The sequence below is a fragment of the Microcebus murinus genome, chromosome 8 (assembly GCF_040939455.1).
Source record: "Microcebus murinus isolate Inina chromosome 8, M.murinus_Inina_mat1.0, whole genome shotgun sequence".
NCBI classification, from domain to species: Eukaryota; Metazoa; Chordata; class Mammalia; order Primates; family Cheirogaleidae; genus Microcebus; species Microcebus murinus.
This window is the reverse complement of record NC_134111.1, coordinates 46491213-46504865: the sequence shown is the minus strand read 5'-3', so window position 1 is coordinate 46504865 and position 13653 is coordinate 46491213. Positions and strand designations below refer to the sequence as shown.

General features: G+C 37.8%; 1 protein-coding gene across 3 annotated transcripts in view; it reads right to left on the bottom strand.

Annotated features, from left to right (window-relative positions):
* Positions 1 to 13653, bottom strand: part of XIRP2 (xin actin binding repeat containing 2) — a 292691-nt gene that overhangs the window by 14363 nt on the left and 264675 nt on the right. For 2 of the 3 annotated variants that reach the window (XM_076005625.1, XM_012757046.3), the window contains 2 exons: positions 4138 to 13528; positions 1902 to 2035 (listed from right to left, as the gene is read on the bottom strand). In XM_076005625.1, coding sequence (XP_075861740.1) covers positions 1941 to 2035; positions 4138 to 13528 — 9486 coding nt within the window. In that variant the 3' untranslated portion in view covers positions 1902 to 1940. The remainder of the gene's footprint in view (positions 1 to 1901; positions 2036 to 4137; positions 13529 to 13653) is intronic. The other variant, XM_076005626.1, reaches the window with a different exon arrangement.

Below are 13653 nucleotides of genomic sequence, written 5' to 3'. Positions count from 1 at the left end.
AAGCCATGCATTTGGCTTGTTTGGTTTTCTATGTCTGTGTTTTGGTACAATATATAATCTTAAAAGTATGTCATTAATATTTTTGAGTTCTTCTTACATGTCAGCTTTTACTATGTGTTGGCAAGGAGAATCTTAAGACAATTCCTATATTGGGGACCATTACATTAGAATGTATTAGATGTGGAGCAAACACAGAGGATGCTGGGTGAGCTTATGGGAAGGACACCTGACCCATACATGGTGGTCAAAGCAAGCTTCTTGGAAGATACAGTTTTGGTCGAGGACTGAAGCATGAGTGGACATTAGCCTGGTAGAGAGATGGTGGAGGGGCATGGGAAACTTCCAAGGAACAAAGGTAACATTTGGGACCAGCTAGATGTGAAAGAGGAAAATAATGCTTTTGAAGAATTTAATTTCAGTTTGCATGAAAAGTTACATAGAAATGGGAAGGAGTAGGGATGTCAGGAGTGTTGAGAGAGGAGCAGGGGCCAGATCCTGAATTTTAATTCATGCTACCATGTTAGATGATTTTTTTTTTCTTTTGGATAGGGGAGGGTATTCTATGTTTTAAACAGAGACTGCATTTTAGAGAGATCATTCTCACTACATAATGGAGCACAGCATTGGAGCAGATTGTTGTTGATGGTGGTGGTAGGAAATACTGAAGGTAGGGAGACCAACTAGTTAGAAAGGCATTTGTCCAGGTAAAAGATGATACTTGCTATGAAAATGGAGAATAGTGTACAGCTTAAGAGGTATTTATGGGACAGAAATTACAAAACATGGTGATGGCTTATATATAGAGAATGAAAGACAGGAAAGAGCCGCGGATAACTTTTGGTTTTGGTCATTTAGTTAATGTTAATGTTTACTAGATAGTGACATACAGACTGTATCATCGAAGAAGAAATTTTGATAGAAGAAAATGGGGGATATTGAGTTTACTGTACTTATAGAGAAGTCTCATTGGAGAAATATACTGGACATTAAGATATAAGCATCAGATGCACAGAGGAGAGACCTAAGCTAGTGGAAGAATACATTCCTCTGAGGGACTCTAACATCTCAGCAATGGATAGAGAAAGAGTCACCCAACAGGTGCCTGAGAAGCAGCACCCAGAAGATAGTAGGGGAAACCAAAATATTCTGTTGTCATGGAAGTCAAAAGAAAAGAATATTGCAATGAGGGGTGTTTGATATTGTCAATTAAAGTAATTAAAGTCAGGAAAGATACAGTCTGAGAGATTTACATTAGATTTAGAAAAAAATAATCCATTTCTGCATCTCGGACTACAGTCACACCAAATGTCACATTCACATTAAATGTGTCTACTTCAAGAAACACATTTGGAAAATGAGTGTGCATGTAACTGTGTGTATAGGGTGCTTCTATTGTTCTGGACAAACTAATAATAAAAAAAAGACACGAGTTTTCCCCAGATCTGTAAGTGATATTATTCCAAATTCCATAGTCTAGCTCAAACATAGGCAAAAAGTCTAATCTACCACCTGTTTTGGTATGTGAAATTTTATTGGAACACAGCCAGGCTGATTCATTTACAGCCACACTCATTTCTTTAGTCATCTGTGGCTAATGTTGGACCCCAATGGAAATTGAATAGTGACACAGGCAGTATGGCCCGCAAAGCCTACTATCTGGTCCTTTACAGAAAAGGTTTGCTAACTCCTGATCTAAAGTCTAGCTGTTAAAGTACTAACTTAAAAACCCTGGTTTGAACAATGTCTCTTGATTTTTCTTATCCATGTGATTTCCATGTGAGGTTACATTAATTGATGGCAGCCCCAAGATCTGGAAAAATCTGTACCTCCTAGAGACATGACGTTATACATATGTTGCAGGTTCTTTGAATATTTGTGCCACAGACCACAAAACATTTTACCTTAGTTTACTGTTACAATGGTGGCATCGGAAGCAGGACTTATGAAAATTCTGCTTGTCTGCTACTAGGCACTCCATTGGATAAACTGTCTTTTGACAAAGTATACATATTTCCTTGTCTTGAAGCAGAAGTTTCTAAAAATAAGAATTCACAAAGATTTATATAGTGTTATCTTCCATCACATTGTAAACACATAACAAAAGAACCACATATTAACTGGCCATGCGGTTAAAGGGGAAAACTCTTAGACTATTGCCCTTATATTAATTCTCTACACATGGGCTATCCCATTGTCAGTTTTAAGGCTCAGGTAGGATGATCAACATGACCCCAGTGCCTCTACTATTTATATATTATACAAGTAGACTTTTATTATTTAAGAAAATATACATGGGTCAAATGTGTTCATGAATTTTAACATATTAAACAATATGTATGGCAAACTTAGCCACTGAGAACCCTGAGAGAACTTATCATTCTAGATCGCCGAACTTTGCATGTATATAAAGGTTTACACCTAACTTGGCCTAAAGTTTTAATTTTTTAAACCATTCTGGATAGATCTTTCCAAAATGTATACATATCTTTTTAAGCCAAGGACATTGAATCTGTTTAAATATTTTCTTGATGAATTAGGGCTGACCGTAAGACACCAACTCTTGTGTATAATATGATGAGATTCCTGAATACACAGAAATGTTCAGGGCCATCTGTCCTAAATCTAAAAGGCTTTTCTTTCAGAGCCTTTTGGGTTCTTTTCATAGTTTTCCTACTTTTCTTGCTCTGAAGTTCCCACAGTCACTTCCTGCTGCTTTAGCCCCTACAAATAACAGTAATTAGATTACTAACCAGTGTTTGTGCAGTGGCTTAAAGCTAACACAGACTTTTCTTTCACTTCAGTATTGCTTTTGATCGTTACAATGATCCTGTGAGAATATGCTTTGATATTAGTTATATGTAAGAGAAAATATTCTCAGGGTTCTTTATAAAAATAAATATATCTATACTTTAGCACCTAGATGCTAAATCTTGGCCACTGGGAGGACTCCTTTGCTTATTTGGTTCAAATAGAAGACACATTTTTATATTTGACAATAGTTTCATTGTATTTTCTGAGTGTTTTTCAGCTATCTTAACAGAATTGAGCATTTGAAATGAGACAGCTTTGCTTAATTATGCCAGAAGCAAGCACATTAAAAAACATATTAACCTGATAAACTGGACACATGTTGCAAATATGATAGGGCATAATTATTAGTTTCAGCACTTTTTATTTTGAAGCTTGCTATTTATTTCAACTCGCCTAAAAGGATGGTCTACACTAATGATGCACATTAATTATGTCAAGCTCGTTTATCGTAATGCCTCATTAATTGTAAAAAGTAGAGAAAATATAAAGAAATGATCTGTTCTCTGATATTAAAAAATATGTACCAAGTTCATATGATTTAAATCTCCCTCCTTTTAAATACAATAAGATTTAAAAAATGTTGTTCATGTTCATCTGTGAAAGAGGTCAATTGAGCTATTATTAGGGGTTTATTTTCAGAAAGGTGAAAAAAATCAGTTATAGGAAAAAAAATATAGCATCAGAGGAAGCTAACTCTATCCAACTCAATTAAATACATAAAAGGTCTAATTCCACACCTATACTTTAGTCAAAGGTATAGATCAATAAAAATCCTTAAAGAACATATGAAGAGTGTAAATTGTTTCTTAGATTATTAACAATCTACATCTAATACAATGGCAAGACTACATAAGTCTAGCAGTTAAAAACATGCTAAGAGTAGCTGAAGGGATATTAACTAATATTATCTAAAACAATTGTATGAAATAATAACTTTTAATAAAAATGTTAATAATGTGGTATGTTCTATAATTATTAACAAATATAGCTATATGTTAATATAATTGTTAATACTATCACAACAATTAATGCTATATCTGATGCTCTATCCAAGACCTTGTTTATCTTGACAAATATGTCTCAATAATTTATATAATAGTATTTGTTATTCTCACACAGTGCAGGCAAATCATACTGGATGCTTTTGTAAAGGGAAAGTAATAAAAGCAAACATATGAAGCAGATAGAAGCATACGGGGAAGCTGTTAGTTTAAGGTTATATTGTTTGGTTATTTCCACACACTGTTTTAACTGCAAATCATCTTGGCTATGGAACACATGCCTTTAAATAGTCAATCTTCTTTCACACTTTGCAAGCTCATTTACCACTTATAAATGCAGATTCCTCTTGGAAGGTGGTTCTCATTTCAGTTGCAGAAGCATCTGAGGCTGCATATCCCAGATTTTTAAAAACACTTTCACTCTCCTGCCATGTCTTTTGAAAATTTTTTCTGAGTGCTTCAGGTGAATCAGCGATATCTAAAATATGGCCAGCAATGACATCTTCATAGGTTGGTGGGGCATGCTTGAAGTCAAAGCCAGATTTGCCGGCTTCTGAGTTATGTGATGAAGAGGTTTTCATCTTTGACTCAACAATTTGACTTTGAAATGCATCCACGCCTGAGAAATGTTCAGTTAGAGACCTTGTTTCAGTGCAGACCCTGGGCTGTATAACAGAAATATTTTCTTGCACCTCTCTAGGATGTTTGCAAGAAAAGCCTGTAAAATTAGCATTTCCTGAAGATGATAATCCAAATTCCTCCTTACAAAATGCATGACTTTCTTGTTTTATATTATGGTTTGCTTCTCCATTTGCATAAACTTTTCTATTTGACTTTGCTTCAAAAACTGGACTCTCTTCAAATTCTCGGAACCATCTGTTGATTTCATTTTCACGGTCATTCACAAAATTTTCAGCCATTTGAACAGTTCGGTTGGCTGCTTCATACCTCTGTGTGTGCTCGGACAGGTGAGGCACTTCAACCTTGCGGATGATTTGGACCGCATCGTAACTTTCAGTATCTGGCACTATACGGTCGGCGGGATTTACCCCATCCTTGTGAACGTAGGTGGCTCTCTCCTCTACTTTCCTAACTTCCTCTTGAGCCTCCTTGGATCCTCTGAAAGAGCCACTAGCAGCATGATTTACGCTCACAGGTATCGTGATTGTAGGTGGAGAGTCCCTACCACGAGTTTCTATCTTAATTTGACGACGGAGTGTTGCAGGAGACACGATGATTTCAGACCTCTTCTCTACAATCGGAACCGGGGTGACTGATCGAGGAGGGATGGTCCCTTGGGATAACTTTGCAGTGGTGTCTTTCAGTTTGACAAGTTGTTCCGAGCGACTCCTGGGTGGAGAAGGGAAGGTGTTTGCTCTGTGAATTCTGGATGTCTGTGACGCGGGCCTTCTTGGTGGGGGTTCAATGCAACCCTCCTTTCTAGGGGACTGAGAGAGCTCATCCTTAGCAGAGGTTTCTGTTCGTCTGGCAGTAGATTCAATTGTTATAAAAGTAGGCGATGGTGGGCGTGTTTTTATAGAGGGAGGAGAAATCTTGCTATCCTCGAGTTTAATTGCCTGATGTATTTTTGCATGAGTTTGAACAGTTGCTTCGTGATGAGTTGCTACTTGTTGGTGTACTGTTTTTTCTTCTGCCGTTATATTTTCTTTCTGTTCAGTGTTTTTATTATAGCTGACATTAGCATTAAATACTTTGGAAGATGTTCCATTAAGACTGGTAGGCTTATTTCCTTGCTTTCCTGTTTTGGAGGATGTCATAGCTGTTTGAATTATATTTTCACAGGACACAAGCATATCCTCTGCTTGAGTTTTAATATGTGTTATTTCTTCTTTCACTTTTTCTAAATTATTCTCCATGGCAATGTGAGCTCCATATTCTCTTTTCTCTTCACTTATCAGCCATACGGGGATAATATTTAACAGTGTCTGAAATGTTTTAAGGCCACTTTTATTTGGTTCTGCTTCAAACTGTTTTACCCTAGACAAAATCTGTTGTAGTTCTTCACGTTTTCTCAAGAATTCCAATATATTTACAGCACATTTTCCATCATCTTGCTGGGATTCTTTCACCGATGAAAATAAAGATTTGTTCTGTATAATCTCTTGCTTTGAATCTTTAGTATTAGAGAAGACTTGTTTCTGTTGTATGCCCTTGACTTCAAGACATTTTTCTTCCTGCAGACTATTATATGGCTGGGGCAATTTTTTATGTTCAACTATACTTTCGGAAGTCTGTGTTTGCTGAAAATTCTGAGTCTGTGAATCAAGATATGCATCAATAACCTTTTGCTTGACAACCTTCGTTGCTGACTTATTCTTTGAATGTTCTTGTTTTCTTTCAACTATTAATCTTTCTTCTTTTAAACCAATCTCTGATGATCTCTCAATTTTTTCTTCACTTCCTGGAAGTTTCCCTTTCTCACATTCCCTATCTTCCCTCTGCTTCTCAGGAACTATCTTGAGCTTACTTTCATGCTTCATTTCTGTGGATTCTGTAGGCACTTTTATTGTCACTCTTTTCTCCTTCTTAGGTAATTGATGATATTTTTCAGCCACAGATTGTTTATTACTGTATTCGGTGCTTGCTTCAATTTTTTTGGTTTCCTGATTCTGTTGTTTGGTAATGGTTTGAACGTCAACTTCGGGTTGCTTCTTATGACATTCATGGCTGTGGTCTGTTTCATTTAACGTATGATCTTGAGTTGGAAGCTCGGTGGTTTTAACTTTGAAACTTGGGAAAGCGGGTTTGCTTTGGGGCATGTGCAACTGCTCCAGATACTTGTTCTGTTGTGTTTGCTGTGTGCTACATTCTTGGTGAGTCTGCTTAATTTCACAAGCTGCTTTAGATTGCATAATGTCCCTTGAGCTCTGTAAAACTTCCTTTTTCATGCTATCTTTGTCTTCTGAGGCAGCTAGAACATGTTGGAGCCTCTGGGCAGCAACTGTCACTGCTGATGTTGTGGATACATGGTTATCAGAACACACTCCTAGTGCCTGAGCATTACTTTGTGAGTTTGGGATGGGTTGGGCCATAGTGTGCTCTGAGTCAATTCCAGATAGGGGAACCTCCTTATTTGTTTTTTGCAATGGAATTTCCTTTTTCAACTCTGATGTGTTTTGATATTGGCTTTGTGTTTTGACGATGTTGTAGTAAGAGCTCTCCTGTTTCTGTTTTTCCAGCTCTTCTCTTTGTTGTCTGTATTTCTCTTCAGCAATCATTAAAGGTGTCTTAAATTTTCTCATATAAGGTTTTGGACTTTGTGGTCCTGAACTCACTGGAAATGAGTGAGATTTTATGAGAGGTGCTACCTGTTTTTTCTTGGATCCTGAAGTCCCTGGAATTGTTTCTGAGAGAGATTGTGCAGAGTCGATAGATAATTGTTTTCTTTCATCAAGACTCTTTCTAAATATGTTCTGCTTTATCTCTGTGTGTTCACTGCTCGTCGCCATCATGACTCTTTTCTGGTCATTTGAGGCAGTAATTTTACATTCCATATCTGACAGGGAATTTTCCAATTGAACTTTTGGGGAGAGATGGCTCCTTTTATCCTCTAAATGCTTGGGAAGTTTGGGTTTGGGCAATGTGGGAGGTGGCACCACACCTGATTTTCCTTTTATGATTTTAGCCTGAGAATGAGTTTGCTGAGAGCTTGAGGCTTCTTTTTGGGAACATTGGTGTATGAATGTTCCACTGTGCTTTTCTGGAACAGAGGAGGAAAGGAGATGATCTGATTTTTGAGATGGAGTTAAAGGAGGAGGAGGCGGTGGTAGAAACATTGATAGACATTGTTTTTCAGAGTTCTCATCTACTGGAGGTGGAGGAAGAGGGAGGCTTGGGAAGCTTTCAAATTCAGCCTTTATCTTCTCTGTGGACAGAGTAGGAGGAAACCCATTTTTTTCAGGCAACATCATTAAAGGTGGTGGAGGAGGAAGAGGAAATTCAATTTCAGATGATGCGTTGGAAGGTGGTGGAGGAGGTGGAGATGGAGGTGGAAAGGGATACTCAGTGTCTTTCACATCATTCTCAGGGTTAAAGTTGGTTGGATGAAAGGACCTTTCCATTGCCATTTTTAAGTCTGTGGAAGTATTTGTCTTCATTAGAAAGTCCTGGCTTTTCAAATAAACATCAGTCTCCTCCTTTTTGTCGGTCACCTTCAATTTATTGTGGCTTTTTTCAGAGACTTTTACTTCTGTTACATTGGATATGTCTTGATCTACAGGCAAAGGCTGCCACACTGGTTGAAAGTTCATATTCTTCTTCTTTATATCCTTATTAGAATATTGTATTTCTTGCTTTAACAAAGTTTTCTTCTGAAAGTCTCCTGCAACTTTGTAAGTTTCTCCAACTGGCATGTTGACTGGACGCTGGGAGGGACTGGGCTTGGAGTTTTGTACATCTGCTGATATTTTAGTGGTTTTGGTCTTCTTGGGATTCTTTACATGGAAAGACTCTGTTTTCTGGTGGTCATTCCTCAGATCACAGGTTTGGGTCTGCTTTCCAACTGTTTTGTCGATAAATTGGGTGGTGTTAAAGACCTCATCTTTCTTCAGCTCCCTCACTCTGTCTGATTCTTTAGTTTTGAGATTTTCCTTAACTGACACAGCTGAAGTTAATTGGCTGCTCATATGCTCCTCTCTAAGATTCTGTTCTCTTGTGGTATCAGTCCAGACACCCGTTCTGTCTCCTGATTCCAATACATTTTTAGTAGCTTTGTGATGTGAATTAGATAGTCTTCTGAGGCTTTTCTCAAGAGCATCATTGTTTTGTTCACGATCTATGACAATCTTTACAGTGCCTTTGGGGCCTCTTGGAAGTTTATCCTCAGTTCTTTTTTCTACTAAGTTCTCATGACAAGATTTTCCCAAAGTTTGACTGAGAGCCTCTGCTCCCCCTTGCCACCTGGCTACTGGCTCCAATGGTCCTGGCCTTGGCTGAAGAAGATATTTTTTGTCCCTCTGGACAGCCACTTGATGAATCTCTGTTTTCTGCTCTTCTGATGATCCTACCATCACAGCTTGAACATCATCTTTGATTATATCTTCTTTACCTACCTCTTTGAAAGCACCTTGTGCTTCTTTCAAATACCTTAATGATGTTTCAAGATCATCTCGGATAATCTCCTTTTTCAGGATTTCTGTCTTTGTATTTGCAGCCTTTTCAAGGCATTCGATAGCTTGCTCAATATCACCAGGGATGACATCAGGCTGTTTAGGTTTAGGTCCTTTCCATTGTTGGTTTGATTCTTTAAGTGACTTGAGTGTGGCCAGCATGTTCCCTTTTATAGTTTCTTCTGTTTTAGTCACTGTTTTCTGATTTATGGCCTGTCTGAGGGAATCTAGGGTTGATGTCAAATCACTTTTTATAATTTCTTCTTTGGATGTCTTACCAGATGTACTCTGAGGTTCTGTCATAAAAACCTTAACTTTATTATGCACATCTCCTGGGATGATGTCAGTTTCATTCACAGTACGTTCAACCTGAGACTGCCTTTGCTTTAGTAACAGTTTTGTGCCTTTGACATCACCACCTATTATTTCTTCCTCTTTCTCTTGTTTCCTGGCTGTTACTGTTTCATTTGACTCTGTCTGAAGTTGTTTGAGATAATCCAAAGCTCCAGTTTCTATGCATGTTGTGAAAAACTGAACATTTCCCCTCTCAGAAGCATCAATTTTAGCCCTTTCAGATATTTTATTGTTTGATGTGGAAGACAATAAATTATGAATGGTACCTCTTACATCACCCCCTATTATTTCTTCACGCTCAATTGTGTCACCATCATTTTCATGAAGGAGACAATAGATAGTCATATTAATATCTCCTCTTTCATCTTCCTGAATTAAAATGCCTTTCTTTACAGATCTTTCCTCAGAGAACAGATTTCTTATTGCTTGTTGTACATCACCTCTCACTATCTCTTCTTTTTCAGTATGAAATTCAGTTGATCTGTTTAATAATTGAGTTTTAGTCAAATTAACATTTCCTTTTTCTTCTTCACTAACCAAAATCTCTCTTTTTGTACAGTCTCTTTTGGAAAGTAGATTCACCATTATATTTCTGAGATCAGCCCTGATAATTTCTTCTTTCTGTATCTCAGGAGATGCTTGGTTCATTAGCTTGTATTTTGCCATTCGGACATCCCCAACTTCATCAGCTTCAATGATGATTCCAGGAGCCTGGATAACTTTTTGAGAATACAGATCTTCTAAGGTTTCTTTAATGCTCTTGCCAATAATCTCTACCTTTTCTACTCTAGTTTCATTAAATTCATGAAGGGGTGTTGTTTCAAAGAGCCAGGTAGTCGTTTTGACATCAGAAGGAGGGATTTCTTCCTTGGTCATTTTTGAGATGCTTTCATCTTCTTTCTTAATAGAATCCAAAGTTTGATTTTCAAAAAGCCATACTGCCTGCTTAACATCGCCTTTCTGCACTTCTTCCTGGGTGACTGTCCTGATACTGTCATCTAACCCTTCTCCTCTCAGCTCTTCTATAGTGTGGGTTTCAAATAGCCAAGTAGATGTTTTAACATTGCCCTTTTGTATTTCATTGACACTTACTGTTCTTATATAATTACCCTTGTCAAAATTTTCAGACTCAAAAAATTGTTTACTTGTCTTTACATCACCACCTTGAATATTGTCAATAGTGGGCACAATATTACATGATTCTTTTGAAATCTGATCCAGTGGCTGAGTTTCAAATCTGTACCTGACAGAACTAACATCTCCCTTTTGAATATCTTCTTGTGTGACGGATTTAATAACATACACCGTTTCTGATTCATTAATTGAGTCTAATGGTTTTGTTTCAAAAAGCCACCTTGTTCCTCGCACATCTCCATGAATTACCTCTTCCTTTTTAACTGTTGTCACTTCATGATAGTACCCTTCTCGGTCTTGAATTGCATAGAGTGGCTGGGTTTCAAAGAGCATTCTGTAGCTTTTTACGTCACCCTTTATTACTTCTTCAGTAATTGTTTTCTTGGTGCTGACATAGTCAGATTCTTCTTTAATCTCATCTAAAGAAAACGTTTCGAAAATAAAGCACCTCTTCCTTACATCCCCACCTTGTATGTCTGTCACTGTCTTAACCAATTCATCACCTTCTTGGCTTTCTTTTATCATGTCAATTGGTTTATTTTCAAAAAGCCACCTGCAATTTAAAACACTGCCTTTCTGAATATCTTCAGTTTTTAGAGTTTTGATCTTTTTCAAAACTTCCTCTGAGCTGGAACTAATAGAATCCAAGGACTGGTTTTCAAATTTATATCTCATGCCAGAAACATCTCCCGCTTGTATATCCATTTCCACAGGCTTGATGTCCTTCCCTTCTTCTCCTTGTATACTGTCCAGATTTTCAGTCTCAAAAAGAAAACATGCTGTACGAACATCCCCACCTTGGATCTCCTCCTGTTTTACAGTTTGCAATTTTACTGTTGTTTCAGCATCATCTTTGATGGTATCAAGTGGCTGAGTTTCAAAAAGCCATGTGCAGGTTTTGACATCTCCCTTATGAATTTCTTCACTGCCAGTCAATAATGAAACTTTTTCATAAAGAGTCTCCATTGGCTGGGTTTCAAAAAGCCATTTGCAGGTTTTGACATCACCTTTAACAATATCTGTAGCTTGTTCAGTTTTATTTTCGGTTTCTTCTACATTAGTAAAATATTTAATGGAATCAAGAGGTTGGGTTTCAAATAACCATTTAGCAGATTTCACATTTCCGGTCTGTATTTCTTGAGCAGATATTCCTCTAATTATCTGAAATTTATGGATGCTGTCATCAAACTGGTCAATGGGCCTTGTTTCAAAAAGCCACCTGCAGCTTCTTACATCACCTCTTAGGATTTCTTCCTGCTGGACTGTCTTTACTTGATGATACTTTCCAAGGTGATCTTGAATGGCATACAGTGGTGTTGTCTCAAAGAGAGATTTATTTAGCTCTACAGCACCCCTTGTGACTCCTTCCACCTCTATTTTATGTGATGCATCGAATTTAATTAAATTGTTTGATTCAAAGATGCGTGTGTAATTCCTGACGTCTCCTCTGTCTACTTCTTCAAGTTTCACTGTTCGTATGTACTCTTTTTTATCTTCTCTAATCTCTTCCAGAGGTTGGGTTTCAAAAATCCATTTTTGGTGCCTAACATCCCCTTTTTCTTCTTCAGAAGCAGTGATTTTTTGAAGCTTTCCTACATCAGGACTATCTTTTAAAGCCTCTATTGGAAGTGTTTCAAATAGATGCTTGGCAGTTTGTACATCACCCCCTATTATCTCCTCATGTGGTAAAGGATCTGCATCAGGCACTTCCTTTAAAATGTCTAGTGGCTGTGTTTCAAACATCCAGCACTTTCTGGAGACATCTGTACCTATTATTGTTTCCTTTTCAACAATGGCCTCTTCTGACTCCTCTTTGATTTTTTCCAAAGGTTGGGTTTCAAATAACCACTTTGCCCTGCTTACCCCACCTTTGACATTTCCTTCCATGGATATTCCTCGGACAACTTTAATTTCTGTAATGTCTTTGTTAATTGTGTCTAATGGCTGCGTTTCAAACATCCAACGTGCTGTTCTCACATCGCCCTTTTCAATGTCTTCTCTGTGCACAGTTTTAATTTCTAGCATTTGACCTAAATCATCTCTAATGACATATAAGGGTTGAGTTTCAAAACATTTTATACTTCTCTTAACATTTCCCTTAATTTCTTTGAGCTCAGACCTAAGTTGCAGTAAGTGAACCTCATCCACTGAATGAAGCTGTCCAATTTGATCAAGATGTTGAGTTTCAAACATGTATCTCACAGTCTTGACATCTCCCCCAGTTATATCCTTAATGACAGTTGCTGCTGATTCTTCTTGACTTTGATGCATTTTATTCATTGAGTCTAATGGCCTTGTTTCAAACATCCACCGGGCTGTGTGGACATCTCCTCTGGCTAGCTCAGGAATTTTCTCTGCATTTTCTTCAGTGCCAGAAGAATGAGCCCCCAGTGTATCTATGGGTTGGGTTTCAAACATCCAGGTGGTATATTTCACATCGCCACCAGCAATGATTTCTTGGTCAGCAATGCCTTTGGAAATGTTATCTTCATCAGGAGAGCTATTTTTGATGGAATCTAATGGCTGATTCTCAAAGACCCATCTAATGGACTGCACCTCCCCCTTCAGAATTTCATCCCACTCCATGTATTCTCTTTCTGAGTTTAGATCTTTTTGAGAACTGTCATTTGTACTTTCAAAAACATACCGGGCTTGCTGCACATCTGCTGAAACTGAGCTCCCCAAGTTTGTTTGACTGGAAACAATCTCAGAAACTTCACTCATATAATCTTTTTCTAAGTTTTTTCTTAACTCTGGATGGATGTGTTTATATAAACGGTTTAATTCATACAAATTTCTTTGCTTAGAATATAAATCTTTGGGGACTGGTAGTCTTCTAGGAGGGGTAGGGAATTCAGGGGACTGGGAAAATGCTGTCACATCTACTGGAGTTTGAAGTACATCAGGTGGAGGAGGAGGAAATTCTTCCGTCTTTCCTGAAGAAGTAGCAATAACTTGTGCCAGAGTTGAGGAAGTGACACTGTGATCATGGTGTCTTGTGGTTGATGTTTCCTTCCTCTGGCTGGTTGCAGTGCAAGAAGTGGAAGAGGTAGCCACAACTGAGGATGGCTGTAAAGTCTCTTCATATGCACTGTCAATCTTTAAGGGAGAGAAAATCAAATCTTATAAAGATGGAGCTAGTGGCAGAGAATTCCTAAGTGTTGCCCTTCACCTGTCCACAACCAGGACAGATACAACACCTCCATTAAGAAAAAAAAAAGTGA